At 41.5% G+C, this 13,509-nt stretch overlaps 1 protein-coding gene across 3 annotated transcripts in view; it reads right to left on the reverse strand.

Annotated features, from left to right (window-relative positions):
• a2m2b (alpha-2-macroglobulin 2, member b) overlaps window positions 1-13,509 on the reverse strand; it is a 32,405-nt gene that overhangs the window by 17,726 nt on the left and 1,170 nt on the right. For all 3 annotated transcript variants that reach the window (XR_012390818.1, XM_692385.11, XM_009291710.5), the window contains exons 6-15: window positions 13,332-13,500; window positions 6,112-6,196; window positions 5,916-6,036; window positions 5,187-5,310; window positions 4,783-4,892; window positions 4,441-4,596; window positions 1,872-2,084; window positions 1,577-1,789; window positions 367-516; window positions 82-273 (exon numbers count right to left, since the gene is read on the reverse strand). Coding sequence is in view for 2 of the 3 variants with exons in the window: in XM_692385.11 (XP_697477.6) it covers window positions 82-273; window positions 367-516; window positions 1,577-1,789; window positions 1,872-2,084; window positions 4,441-4,596; window positions 4,783-4,892; window positions 5,187-5,310; window positions 5,916-6,036; window positions 6,112-6,196; window positions 13,332-13,500 (1,533 nt within the window). In the remaining variant the exon portion in view is untranslated. The remainder of the gene's footprint in view (window positions 1-81; window positions 274-366; window positions 517-1,576; window positions 1,790-1,871; window positions 2,085-4,440; window positions 4,597-4,782; window positions 4,893-5,186; window positions 5,311-5,915; window positions 6,037-6,111; window positions 6,197-13,331; window positions 13,501-13,509) is intronic.

The raw sequence follows: 13,509 nt of genomic DNA on the forward strand, positions 1-13,509 counted from the left end.
AACACAAACCCCCCAAAATCCCAAAATGTTTTTTTCTAAACACAAACCCCCCCAAAATCCCCCAAAACTTTAAATACGTACCTTGAAAGTCTCAAACACAGCATCTCCTGTACTCCCTGAAAGTGGGGGGTACATATTATGGTAGGATGGTACTGCTCCATATTGAGAAATAGCTGGCATAAACCGCAAACTTCTTTTGGATCTAAATTTCAAGCATTCCATCTGATCTTCAACATCGTATGTAAAAGTCATTGTTGGCAACATTTTAAACACCTGTTGAAATGTGACAGGAATCCAGTGACATAACCATTTTAGAGTGAAGAATGTTCACTGAAGAAGCTTGAGAACAGGTCTAAAAGACATTACTTTGTCAGCATCCAGGCGTTGTCCTGACTCCAGGATCAGGACACTCTGATCTACAGCACTGATACCACACAGTGAACCAGGCTGAGCTGAGAGCTGGAGAGTGTTTTCTTCACCTGGAACTGCAGTAGTTGGTGAAAACCGCAGCGAGACCTATGACACGATATATTAACCAATCAATTATTGGGAATATATCTGGTTCATCCTGAAACAACTTTATTTATAATCAGTACATATATATATTATATATATTATTACTATTATACATATATATTATTATATATATATATATATATATGTTATTATTATATTACTATAGACCATTTCAATGTGGTCTTGTCATTGGTCCATGAACATTTCCTGCTTGTTATCAAACTATTTCAAAACTGTAACGAGAGGCCATTCAATCATAACTTAATGTTAAAACAGCTACCATAACATTATTTATCAATGTGTCTCTTTTTGGAGTATTGGAAGCTATAGAAATTAAAAATATAAAAAAGGAAATACATTGGGACCATTGTTTTTGTTAACATTCCTCAAAATGGTCTAAATAATGCACAGTAAAAAAATTGGCATAAATTAATTTCCTTGTCCAAATAGAATAATGACAAACAGTTTTGAGCATAAGAATTAAACTATGGATTTAATTGTGATTAAACTAAACATTGGTGATAAATGATATATGCTTAAATAAAACAAATTATTCAAGCATAATGGTACTGTACAATGTGTACTAATCCATACTGGATAGTAAAAATTCTTTCTCCTGACAGACTGCTCATATATAATGTTCTCATATGTGTTCTTCTAGGCCAGGGATCACCAGATTTGTTCCTGGAGGGCCGTTTTCCTGCAGATTTTAGCTCCAACCTAATCAAACACACCTGAACAAGCTAATCAAGATCTTACTAGGTATACTTGAAACACCCAGGCAGGTGTGTTGAGGCAAGTTGGAGCTTGCCTCAACACACCTGCAGGGCACCGGACATCCAGGAACGAGATTGGTGACCACTGTCCTAGGTTGTCAATAGACTGATGTCATTGTACTTTTTATTTCTTAGTGGAAAATGGTGTAGATAAAAGCTATGTCCACACAGATAGTGCTTTGTGGAAAAGCTTGATAATGGGCAGTCGGTGATTTTCACAAATGAAACTAAAACACTGTATATTCTCTAACATAAATGCAATCACCATATTCTTATAGACTCACCTTGTTTTCAAAACATTTCTCAGTTTGAAATGTTTTGGACGCAGCAAGTACATTCTCACTGGGCAGCACACAGTATGCCAAAAACTGTATTTCTGGAGCCATCCGAGAGCGAAAAGGGACTTTAAACGTCACTTCTCCCTTCACTACTCTGTCAGAGCCTTTCAGCTCAATGCTCTCATATCCGTGGGAGACTATTTGTGCTCTTGATAAAACCTGACAATGAAGCGAAAAGGACAGAAAGTAAAATAGCTGCACAACAAAAATGTTTAGCATTTTGCTGCATCTCTGCACCCACCAGATAGACTATGGTAACACTTTCAGCAGTCTCTCGAGCAATAGTGTACTGCACGGTCACTGAAATCTCCACCCCACACTTCAGCGGTTCCTCCAGTGCCTTTATATCCAGTTGGCTCTTATTAAATGAATCTTGTTTGGGCTTTTTTTGCAGGGTTTTGTGCGCAGAATCAAAACTGAATGGAACAAACTCTGGTGTGCTTAATAAACTTGCCTGTGAGATCAAAGACCACATGATCACATCTTACTAAAGAAAAACTGATGTAATCAAATACCTACTTTAAATTAGAATTAGCTAATTACATAGAAACAGCAAGTAAGAAATATCATGTTGAGGAAGAAATACTGAAATTACAGTATGCTTGAATACATGAATTATAGATTGTTCTGAATGGAAAGCATCTGTATGAGGTGCCGTGTAGGATTTAAATCAAACTTTGCTTATCAACACATACATAAAACACATGCATATACACCTTTAAATTACTCGCATATACACCTATACTACTGGATGTTCAAAACAACATAGATGAAACTTGTGTATATACATATAAACTTGATGCATGAATACACCCACTATACTGTACACACGTGCATACATATAAACTCGATCCTCACATAAACACTCACATTAACACACGCACATACTGTACATATAAACTTGCTGCATGCAAACACATTCATACACACTTGCATATACATATACACTTGCTGCATGCAAACACACCTATACACACTCGCATATACTTATAAACTTGATCTATGCATATACACCCATAAACTCTCACATAAGAATGTAAACTTGATGTGTGCATAAACAAATTACACTTGTGCAAACATACAAAATAAAATTCACAAACATATATACAGTTAGTTGTGTATATACATATATGCAAGTGATTTCATATGTGTGTATGCATGAATTTTCACTGTAAAAGGAAGTTATTTCACTTTAAAAGGAAGTAGTTTAATTTCAACGTAAAAGTCCTTTGAGCATAATGAACAAGATTATTATTTGTCATGAATCAGGTTATTGCAAAGCTTAAGAAACAGAAATAATGCAATTAATAGACAAATTACATCTGTTGAATTATGAAAATAGATTATGCTAATTCTAAAAAAATAAATAAAAAGATAATGCTAAGGAATACTCCAGCAAAATTAAAGGTTTATTATACAATTTATTTATTGGAAATGTTATTATGGTTTAAGAAATATAAGGTTGCTTAAGTAATCATTTTGAATAAAATATGTTTGTTTAATATTAGTTTTTTTATGTTTGTTTTATTATTGTTGTCACTATTCGTCAAGGGTTATGGTACACACTTATGTCTAGTAGTGGGCAGGAATGCATTTAAGTGAGTTTTCCTGTCACCAATAAACAGGCTAATGCACCAAAATGCTGGATGTCAGCTGCTGTAAAAATATAAGTAGTAGTTATTAAACACAAAAGGACTGTCCAGAGGATATATATAGCTTTTCCATGGGGGTTAACTTGACCAACATGATGAACAGAGACTTTCAATCAGCGTTTTTTTATTTATCTTTTTTTGTATATGCTGAATAATTAACAATCAAAATGATACCAAAATCTTGCAATTTTGACACCCACATTGTAAAAACATAAAAAAGCATCAAAATTATAAGAATTTAAAAAACAAAACAAGAAGACTTTAGGCTACATTAACATTTGCAATAGAATAGAGGAGTTTAGTTTGAGTAAACATTTATATTTATAGTTCTGGTTGCTTTTTAAACGTTCTTTAAGGGTTCTATCTGTCCATTTATATTTGTGTATGTAATTACCTGATTAAATTAAAAGGTTTAAAATAAAAATATTTCTTATTTTAAATAGTCTATTTATATAGACTAATATTTTATATAACATATGTTCATAATTTAACATATTTAATCCCTCTATTAATCGCATTCCTTCTATTTCATAAGCTTTGCAATAACCAGATTCGAGATAAACATGTTTGTGAACTTTATTTATTTTTTCTGTGTTTGCGCGAGTGTTATTTTCGCATTGAGTTTAGGCATTGGGGCTATATGCCAGCATAGGTGTGTTTGCATGCAGTCAGTTTGTGCATGTGCGTGTGTTGTTGTGGGTGTATATGCATAGATTGAGTTTATATGTATATGCGAGTGTGTATAGGTGTGTTTGCATGCTGCAAGTTTATATATATGTCCGTGTAAATGTGGGTATTTATGCGAGAATCTAGTTTATATGTATATGCAAGTGTGTATGAGTGTGTTTGCATGCAGCAAGTTTATATGTGCGTGCGTGTGTTAATGTGAGAGTTTATGTGAGGATCAAGCTTATATGTATGCTTGTGTGTATGTGGGTGTATTCATGCATCAATTTTATGTATATACACAAGTTTCATCTATGTTGTTTTGAACATCCAGTAGTATAGGTGTATATGCGAGTAATTTATCGGTGTTTATGCATGTGTTTTATGTATGTTTTGATAAGCAAAGTTTGATTTAAATCCTACACGGCACCTCATACATCTGCATGGTGGCACAGAATCAACACATGGATGGGATACAAATAAAAAGCTTACCGTTAAAATTAAAGTAGTACCTATCCCAAAGGACGTATCAATGGTGAAATTAGCCAGCCCATTGATGTCTGTGATTAGTTCTCCAATCCCAGATGGGACGTAGACAACTAACTTGATGTTAGAAACTGGTTGTCCATTGAATAGCTCAACTTTAACCTGGTGAAAAAGAATATACAAGTCAATAAATAAAGCAAAAACACTGCAGAATTAAACGCAGTAACCAAAGTCAAAACTTTCCCATGTTACATTTCTAAATGTGGACCACCAATTTGGTTTTCACACACATTTTATTACCATATGAAATGCAAATAATTAATTATAAATGTAAATTAAATAGTGTACCTTGGCCTTTATGACTGATCCTTCCTCATAAAAATCAGGCACGTCAATAAATTTGACTGTACCAATAATATATGACAATGTGACTTTTTCGGTCCCCCCCTCAGTGATGCCTGGAAAACATAAAGTTTTAAAAATCATCAAGCATTCATTTATTTTCCTTTGGCTTAGTCTCTATTTCAGAGGTCGCCATAGCGAAATGAACCGCTAACTATTCCAGCATATGTTTTACGCAGCAAATGCCCTTCCAGCCATAAATAAGTATTGGAAAACACCCATTCACACACATACACTACAAACAATTTAGTTTATTCAATTCACCTATCCTGCATGTGTTTGGACTGTGGGAGAAATTGGATTTGGAAAGTTCCCTGGTCTCTTTTTTTCATGTTTGTTACAATACACACCTGTTCCCTCCTCAGTAATGGATGCAGTGAACTCGAGAGACTGCGATGTAATGTATTCCACTACTGATTTTTGAATAAAAGATGACAAGGGGAACATCTCAAAGGCGCACCCAGTCTTGTTCAGCTAGGAAAAAAGGGTAGGGGAAATATTTGTATATTTAAAGTGCACTGTTAAACTTTGCCACAATTACACATTTATTTACTGCAAAGACGGCAGAAGTCAAATTTCACATTCATTCATTTCAGTTTACTAATGTATTGTGCACTTCCTTTCAAAGCTTTTACAGTAACTTACTGCACATTAGGATTCTGCAGTATTCTACTGTAATCAAAAATGAGATAGTTATGAAAAAAGTGATCAATTAACATGTATGTATTTAAAATAGATTGATGAAAGAAAATGACTTTTGTAAACCAATTAAAATAGATATTATAATAACAATGAACAATAATAAACAAATAAATTACAGTGAAAGTACTGTAAAAATGGTCATACTGTAAAATTAAAACATGATAAAGGGCATTTTATCATAAAAAGAAGTCGCAATAAGGATATTTGACTGTAAAATAAAATTGTGTTAAGGCCCTGACACTGTAAAACACATTTACAGTTAAGTCACTGTAAAAGGGCAGTTGCTTCGAGTAAGTTACTGCAAAAATACAACGTGCGTATGCATGCTTTAAATGTTACTTGAATAAATAAACAAGGGAATATGTAATTATACTTACTACTGCTGACCCAGTAACACAAAATGGAATTTGATAATGGGAACCGAAATAAGAATTGATTATTCTGGATGAGCAGAGTGTCATCTTTACTCTTCCCAGAACAGGTCGTCCATGGGTGTATCTATGCAAAGCATACTTTTAGTTAACAAATGCTTCCGGCTAAATGTGCTCAAATGTACTGTTTTAACCAACTCACCTTCCGCACACCCCCAGCTTTACTTCCTTTTCATTACCTCTTACTAACTTTGGCTTATGTATTTTCACTTCGAATTTCGGTAGAACTGAACCATAAAGAAAACTGTAATGTTAGCATTCAAAACAGTAATACACTCTCTTAATGGTTCCATATAGTACCATACACATTCACAGAAATGTTTCTTTGCATTATACAATTTGCATTTCTATCATAGATAAAGGGCTATGTTTAGACTGTCAGTGTCTGAAACTGACAACAGGAACAAGGCCACTTTCATGCAGAAAATGGTTGTCAGTCTGGTATTTTAATCAATACATTTGCATGCATTTGCATTTAACACAGTTGCAACTACATGTATAGCACTGACTTTGCAAGCTTACATGTGAGATTTGAAACAACACTAAATCGCTGTTTAATATAGTTAAGCTGTAATCTGCAGATTGTTCTGCCAGAGATACTTAAAAGTGATCATTCACCCAGACATGAATATTATATTGTCATTAATTTATCATCTGCTTGTTCTAAACATTCATTTTAAGAGTTTACACTTAGCTGATAATAAAGTGTAATTGGCATGCAGACACGGGAGAGAGCCCTGAGCTGGTAATATCCTCAAGCCAGGGGCTCCCTCCCGTTAGAAGAGTAAGAGAGGAGTTCGAGCTCAGGTAGGTCTCGAGAACTCTCCTGCTTGTCTCCATTTGAGAAGTGTAAACTAAAGTTCCCCTTCATATGGGACTTTGGGGAGTGCTTTAGACGACCAGTCATTTCTGAAGATATAAAAATTGGCCAATGAAATGTCAATTGAATTGGCGGAGCTTAGCTCCACAGCTGAAACTGATGAACCAATTAGGGCTATAGCAGTTGGCTGTGTTAGTTAGCTCGTCAGAATTGTTGCTTCAGACCCGATCTGAGACCTGAAGAACCCTTTCTGCTGAGCTGACTTCCAAACGAAGAAAGCATTCCTTTCATCGGTGCGAGGGAAGCGGCGGTCGAGCTGGGTTTCCCGTCCCCATGGCGTTTCACTGGTGTTCCAAAAGACCAGTTTCAAGTAAGGGCAGAATTATCTGTTACGTTATAGAACGTATTAATTATTTGTTTGCTAATTTTATATATATAAATATTATATATATACAGATTTGTGTTTTGTTTATGCATTTGGAGCTGATGTTGTGTTGTGCGCTGTGGAGCATGCGCAGCTTTCTCTCTCTCTCTCCCCCTCCCTCTAGAGCTGCGCTTGATTGCGGTCCAGCCGTGTTGCGTGTGGGAGCGTATATAAGCTGGAGGAGAGGAACAATGGGGAGATCTTTCTGCTCGGTGCAGGTCGCAAATCTCCGTCGTCGTCGCTGCTGTTGTTCCGAGCGTCTCCTATCTCCTGCCCCAAACTGTTGGTTGACTTGGGGTGAATTGAATAGATTTCTGTTACTGACAATTTAATTATTTTCTTAAACGGCTCTCTGTGAAATGTGAATCTATTGGCTTTTCTGATTAAATACCTATTTATATATATTAGTTTTGGAGAAACAGAAGCGGTAGGTTGGGAATCGCCATTTACTTTAAAACGTTTTCTCCTGGTTTGTGGTAGCAAGGGAGAAAGGGAAGCTTGCTGTAATTTTATTTGGGGTACTTTTATTTGAGCAGGTAAGTTAGAATTATTTCCCCGCAAGTTAGCTGTCTTTTTGTTTATTATTTTGGCCTGGATTCCCTTCCGAAGAGATGCTTCTATCTTTGTTTTCTAAGTAAATAAATATTGTTACTACTTGATCAGCGTTGTGATTATTGTGAGTTGGGACAGGAGAAGGGGAAAACCCTAAATTGAGTATTTGAGTTTCTCTTTATTTATTTTTTTTACACTTGTTATTGTTCCCACCAACCCTAGACTGGTCGGGACGTAACATATCTAAGACAGCATACGGTCATGCAGCGCGTCTTTTTAAAGATGTTGTTTTGACCGTTCATTTCTGGATGCTGTGGTTTCCTCGCCCCGGATAACAGGCACGAGTATTACGTCACATGCTTAGGGGTCCAACATGTCGATGTGGTGCTCGCGGACAGTTCTTGCTCGCACTGCGATGGCTTGACTGTTGCGCAACTGAGGTCGCAGCGAGCTCTTTTATTAGAGCAAGTCACCCTTGCTGCTCCCAGCCAAACGGTTAGGACTCGGGCAGGCCTGAGGGTTACAGTGGGGGCTAATCCGTCGCCTTCGGGCCCGCGAACCCCTTGCTCCTCATCAGTGCGCTCTGTTTCTGCTTCAAGTGTAAGCACTGGTCCATCCTCCGGGCAGGCCGCGCTCTCATTAGATGACACCGGGGACATGATCTCCATCGAAGCATCGGAGGGCAGGTTGACATGCTCCCATGAAGATCCGGACCCTCTGCCACCCTTCGGTGTTGTCAGCAAGGTTTCAGACCTGGAGTCGGACATGTTAGCCGTGTTATCCCAGGCTGCTTCGGCCATGGTACTGGAGATGGCTTGTCCCCCAGAACCGCGGCCGAACCGATTAGATGGGTGCTACGTGGGGGTAAAGAAGAAGACCAAGCCTTCCAGACCCTCTGTCCCCTTCTTCCCGGAGTTACACAGAAAGCTCACGCAGGCATGGAGGGCACCTTTTTCTGCCTGGACCTCATGGGCTCCCGCTCTCACCTCTCTCGATGACGGAGCGGCCAGGGGTTATGAGGCAATTCCCCAAGTGAAGCGAGCTTTTTCCAAAGTGAAGCGAACTTTAAATCCCTCGCTGCTGGCCTCCGGGCTGGCGGCAACCAAATTCTCAATAAAAGAGCAGTTTCCTATCTCTCCGGATGCGCAAACCCGATCACTGCCAGTCTAGGACGCTCCGCCTTCCAGCTCGCAGCAGCAGGAACCTTCGCCTCAGGCCCTCAGAGTGCAGCAGAACAGACTACTTTCTCTCACTCCGGCCTCACTGTGGGATCCAGGGAGGAAGGTAAGAGAGATTCTCTTATTTTCCGCTCTTCCTCGGGCCGCACCGCTTCCCAGGATGAGCACTCTCGTCCCAAGCTGCCCCTCCGCTGGCACATCAGCGATTGCTCCAATGGTGCCATTAGCGCACGCTCTGTCAGCTTGGTTAGCGCTGCCCAGCGCGTCGCGGTGGCTCATATGGACGATCATACTAGGCTACGTGATACAATTCACTATTCGCCCTCCCAAATTCACTGGTGTCCTTTTCACGAGAGTCATCCTCGAGAGCGCCTCTGTCTTGCGAGAGGAGATTGCTGTCCTCCTGGCGAAGGATGCAATCGAGTAGGTCCCTCCAGCCGAGATGAAGTCCGGGTTTTGCAGCCCATATTTCAAAATGAGCGGGGGGTTAAGGCCAATCCTAGATCTGTGCAGCCTGAACTGTCATTTACACAAAATACCTTTCAGAATGCTCATGCAGATTGGTTTGCAGCCATAGACCTGAAGGACGCATATTTTCACGTCTCCATTCTTCCACGCCACCGCCCCTTTCTCCGGTTAGCGTTCGAAGGACAGGCATGGCAATACAAAGTCCTTCCCTTCGGGCTCTCTCTGTCTCCGCAGGTTTTCACCAAGCTCGCGGAGGGTGCCCTAGCGCCACTCCAGTTGGGGTTTCAGGTCAACCGAGAGAAATGCAAACTTTGCCCTGTGCAGAGGATCTCTTATCTCAGGCTGGAGCTGGATTCGGTCGCTATGATTGCGTGCCTCTCTGAGGAGCGCGCCAGGCTGATGCTTTCCTGTGTAAACTAGCTCCACAGGAAGATAGTGTTCCCACTGAAATGTTTTCAGATGCTCCTGGGGCATATGGCAATGCAGCCACAGTTACGCCGCTCAGTTTGCTTCATAAAAGATCACTTCAACGTTGGCTTCGCGATCGAGTCCCCAAACGTGCATGGCACGCAGGCACGCACCAGGTGCACGTCACTCCGCTGTGTCTCCGCACCCTCAGCCACTGAAAGGATCTGGTTTTTCTACGGGCCGGAGTGCCCCTAGGTCTAGTATCCAGGCATGTTGTAGTAACGACAGATGCCTACAGCATGGGCTGGGGGGCCGTGTGCAATGAGCATGCAGCCGCAGGTTTGTGGTCCGGACCCCGCCTGCATTGGCATATCAACTGCCTGGAGCTGTTGGCAGTGTATCTAGCTATCTGCCGCTTTTTACCGGTGCTGGAGCGGAAACACATGCTGGTCAGGACGGACAGCATGGTAACGGTGGCTTATATCAACCGTATGGGGGGTATATGCTCCCGCCACATGTCTCAGCTCGCTCGCCTTCTGCTCCTTTGGAGTCAAAAGCGGCTGAAATCGCTGCATGCCATCTACATTCTGGGCAAGCTCAACCGTGTAGCCGATGCGCTCTCACGGCAGCTAGTGTCTCGGGGAGAGTGGAGACTCCACCCCGATTCCATCCAGGGTGCTGCATGCCATCTACATTCTGGGCGCGCTGGAAGCCCAGATCGATCTGTTTGCTTCCACTGAGAACGCACATTGCCAGCTGTTTTATTCCCTGACCGAAGCCCCCCTCGGCACGGATGTACTGGCTCACAGCATGCGCAAATATGTGTTTCCCCCAGTGAGCCTAATCATACAAACTTTGTGCAAAGTCAGGGAGGGCGAGGAGCAGGTCTTGTTTGTTGCGCCCCTCTGGCCCAACCGGACCTGGGTTTCGGAGCTCACACTCCTCGCGGCGGCCCCTCCTTGGCGCATTCCCCTAAGGGAGAACCTCCTCTCTCAGGGATGAGGCACCATCTGGCACCCAAGCCCAGATCTCTGGAACCTCCACGTGTGGTCCATAGATGGAGCCCCAAAGACTTAGGTGACTTACCGCCCGCGGTACTTAACACCATCATTTAGGCTAGAGCACCCTCCACGAGGCATGTCTATGCTCTGAAGTGCAGTCTATTCTCTGAGTGGTGCACTTCTCGTCGAGAAGACCCCCGAACTTGCCAGATTAGCATTGTGTTATCCTTCCTTCAGTATAAGCTGGAGCGTAGGCTGTCACCCTCCACACTAAAGGTTTATGTGGCTGCAATCTCCGCTCATCATGACGCGGTAGATAGCAACAGTCTCGGGAAGCATGATCCAATCATCCGATTCCTCAGAGGCGCGCGGCAGTTAAATCCGTCCCGCCCCCCTCTCATGCCCTCTTGGGATCTCTCTCTAGTCCTAGCAGGTCTGCAGAGAGATCCGTTTGAGCCACTCAAGTCAGTATCTCTTAAAATTCTGTTATTAAAAACAGCTCTGCTGATCGCATTGGCGTCATTCAAGAAAGTTGGGAATCTGAAGACATATTCGGTCAGCGGATCGTGAATTTGGGCCCGGTTACTCTCACATTGTCCTGAGACCCCGGCCTGGCTATGTGCCCAAGGTTCCTACCACCCCATTTAGAGATCAGGTGGTGAACCTGAGGCAGGCTCAACCCACTTACTGCTGTGTCCCTTTCGCGCTTTGCGCCTTTACGTGGAACAAATGCAAAATGTAAGATCATGTGAACAGCTCTTTATCTGTTATGGTGGTCGGAAGAAGGGAAGTTGTGTATCAAAACAGAGGTTGGCCCAATGGTTAGTTGATGCTAATCATAATCATTGACTCAGCGGAGGAGTCAAATGCATGGCTCAGTGTGCGGTTGGTACGCCCATTTGGTCTATACACTAATTAAGGATCGGTGCCAGCTATATGTATCCCCATTTGGTGATGCCATATGCATTATAACCACGGTGTGTTCCCCCTTATCAGGCGGTCCCGTGTCTTCCCTAATCCCTAACCAGTTTATCATATGTAGCACTCCCTCTCATTAGGGCTAGCCCATATGCCTCCTTACCATCAGGTCTCCCCTTCTGGGTAGCAGGTGGTCTCTGCTGCGTCCTCCCCCTGCGGGGACTGAGGCTTTCCCAACGTACTGTCGTATTTCCAAAAATCCCAAGTCTATTTCAGCTAGATAAAAGCACACTTACGACCCCCGATTAAACTTTAAACATTTATTACCATGTAATGGTAATATGTTGGGCCTAGGGGACGTTGGAAGGTTGAGCTCTTGGTGATATCAGTGCGCTCACGCTTTGGCTTGGCAAACTACACATCAGGAGCACGACGGGCTTGGTTGCTGTGGCGCTTTCCATACAGTCTCCCAAAGTCTGTTTATACAGACACACGTAGAAGTTCTCATATGAAGGGGAACGTTCAGGTTATGTACGTAACCCACATTCCCCGAATAGGGAACGGAGACGTGTGTCTCCACTGCCACAGCACCTGAGTCTCCAGCTGGGAGCTGAGCGATCGGGTCTTCAGCAGGCAAAATTCTGATGAGCTAACTCACACAGCTGTGGAGCTAAGCTCCGTCAATTCAATTGGCATTTCATTGACCCGTTTTTATATTTACAGAAATGATTGGTCGTCTAAAGCACTCCCAAAGTCTGTTTATTCAGACACACGTCTCCGTTCTCTATTAAAGGGAACGTGGGTTTCATTTGTTTATTTTCGTCATGGTCTCTTTATTAATCAGGGGTTGCCACAGAGGAACGAAATGCCAACTTATCCAGCATGTTTTACGTAGCTGATGCCCTTTCAGCCACAACCCAACAATGGGAAACATTCATACACACTACGGCCAATTTAGCTTATTCAATTCACTTATAGCACATGTATTTGGATTGTGGGGAGAACCGGAGCACCCAAAGGAAGTCCACGCCAACATGTAGAGAACAGGCAAACTCCACACAGAAATGCCAACTGATCCAGTTGGGACTCGAACCAGGACCTTTTTGGTGTGAGGCAACAGGGCTAACAACTGAGCCATTGTGCTGCCCCTGTTTAAACACGTTTGATATTTTTTTCTCAGTTAAACACAGAAGATATTTTGAAAAATGTTGGAAATTGGTAGCCACTAACTTCTATGGTACACTGTAAAACGTGCAGGGTTCCACACAATTTATGCATGTTGTCCCAACACAAATCAATTAAGTCAATGTAACAAATTTAAATGGATTGAACATAAAATAATTAAGTTTCCTAAAAAATTGTCTGTAGAATTGTGTTGTTTCAGCTCATCTTAAATAAGTAGTTTGAGTGTAGTTTTTCCTATTACTATTGATGTCAATGGCTACCTTTTCCCAACATACTTGAAATGTGTTTTGTGATCTTCAAAAGGCATATGGAACCACAAATTTTCATTTTTGGGTGAACTACCACTTTTGGAAAATGGCCAATTTTTTTATTTTCAAAACATAGTCTAAAAATAATGCTTATACCCACCATATTCTTTAACCTGAAAAAATTCTAGAAATTTTCCCTTGTTGGTTTCAACTGACAGCTCATATAAACCAACAGAAGCCTCTGGGTTCAATGAATGGGAAAGCTGCAGAATTTTGCCATGGGTGGATGTGGCATTAATCCACTGATTAATTCTGTTCCCTCGATTGTCCTGTTTTCA

This window comes from Danio rerio, chromosome 15 (genome assembly GCF_049306965.1).
Source record: "Danio rerio strain Tuebingen ecotype United States chromosome 15, GRCz12tu, whole genome shotgun sequence".
Lineage (NCBI taxonomy): Eukaryota > Metazoa > Chordata > Actinopteri > Cypriniformes > Danionidae > Danio > Danio rerio.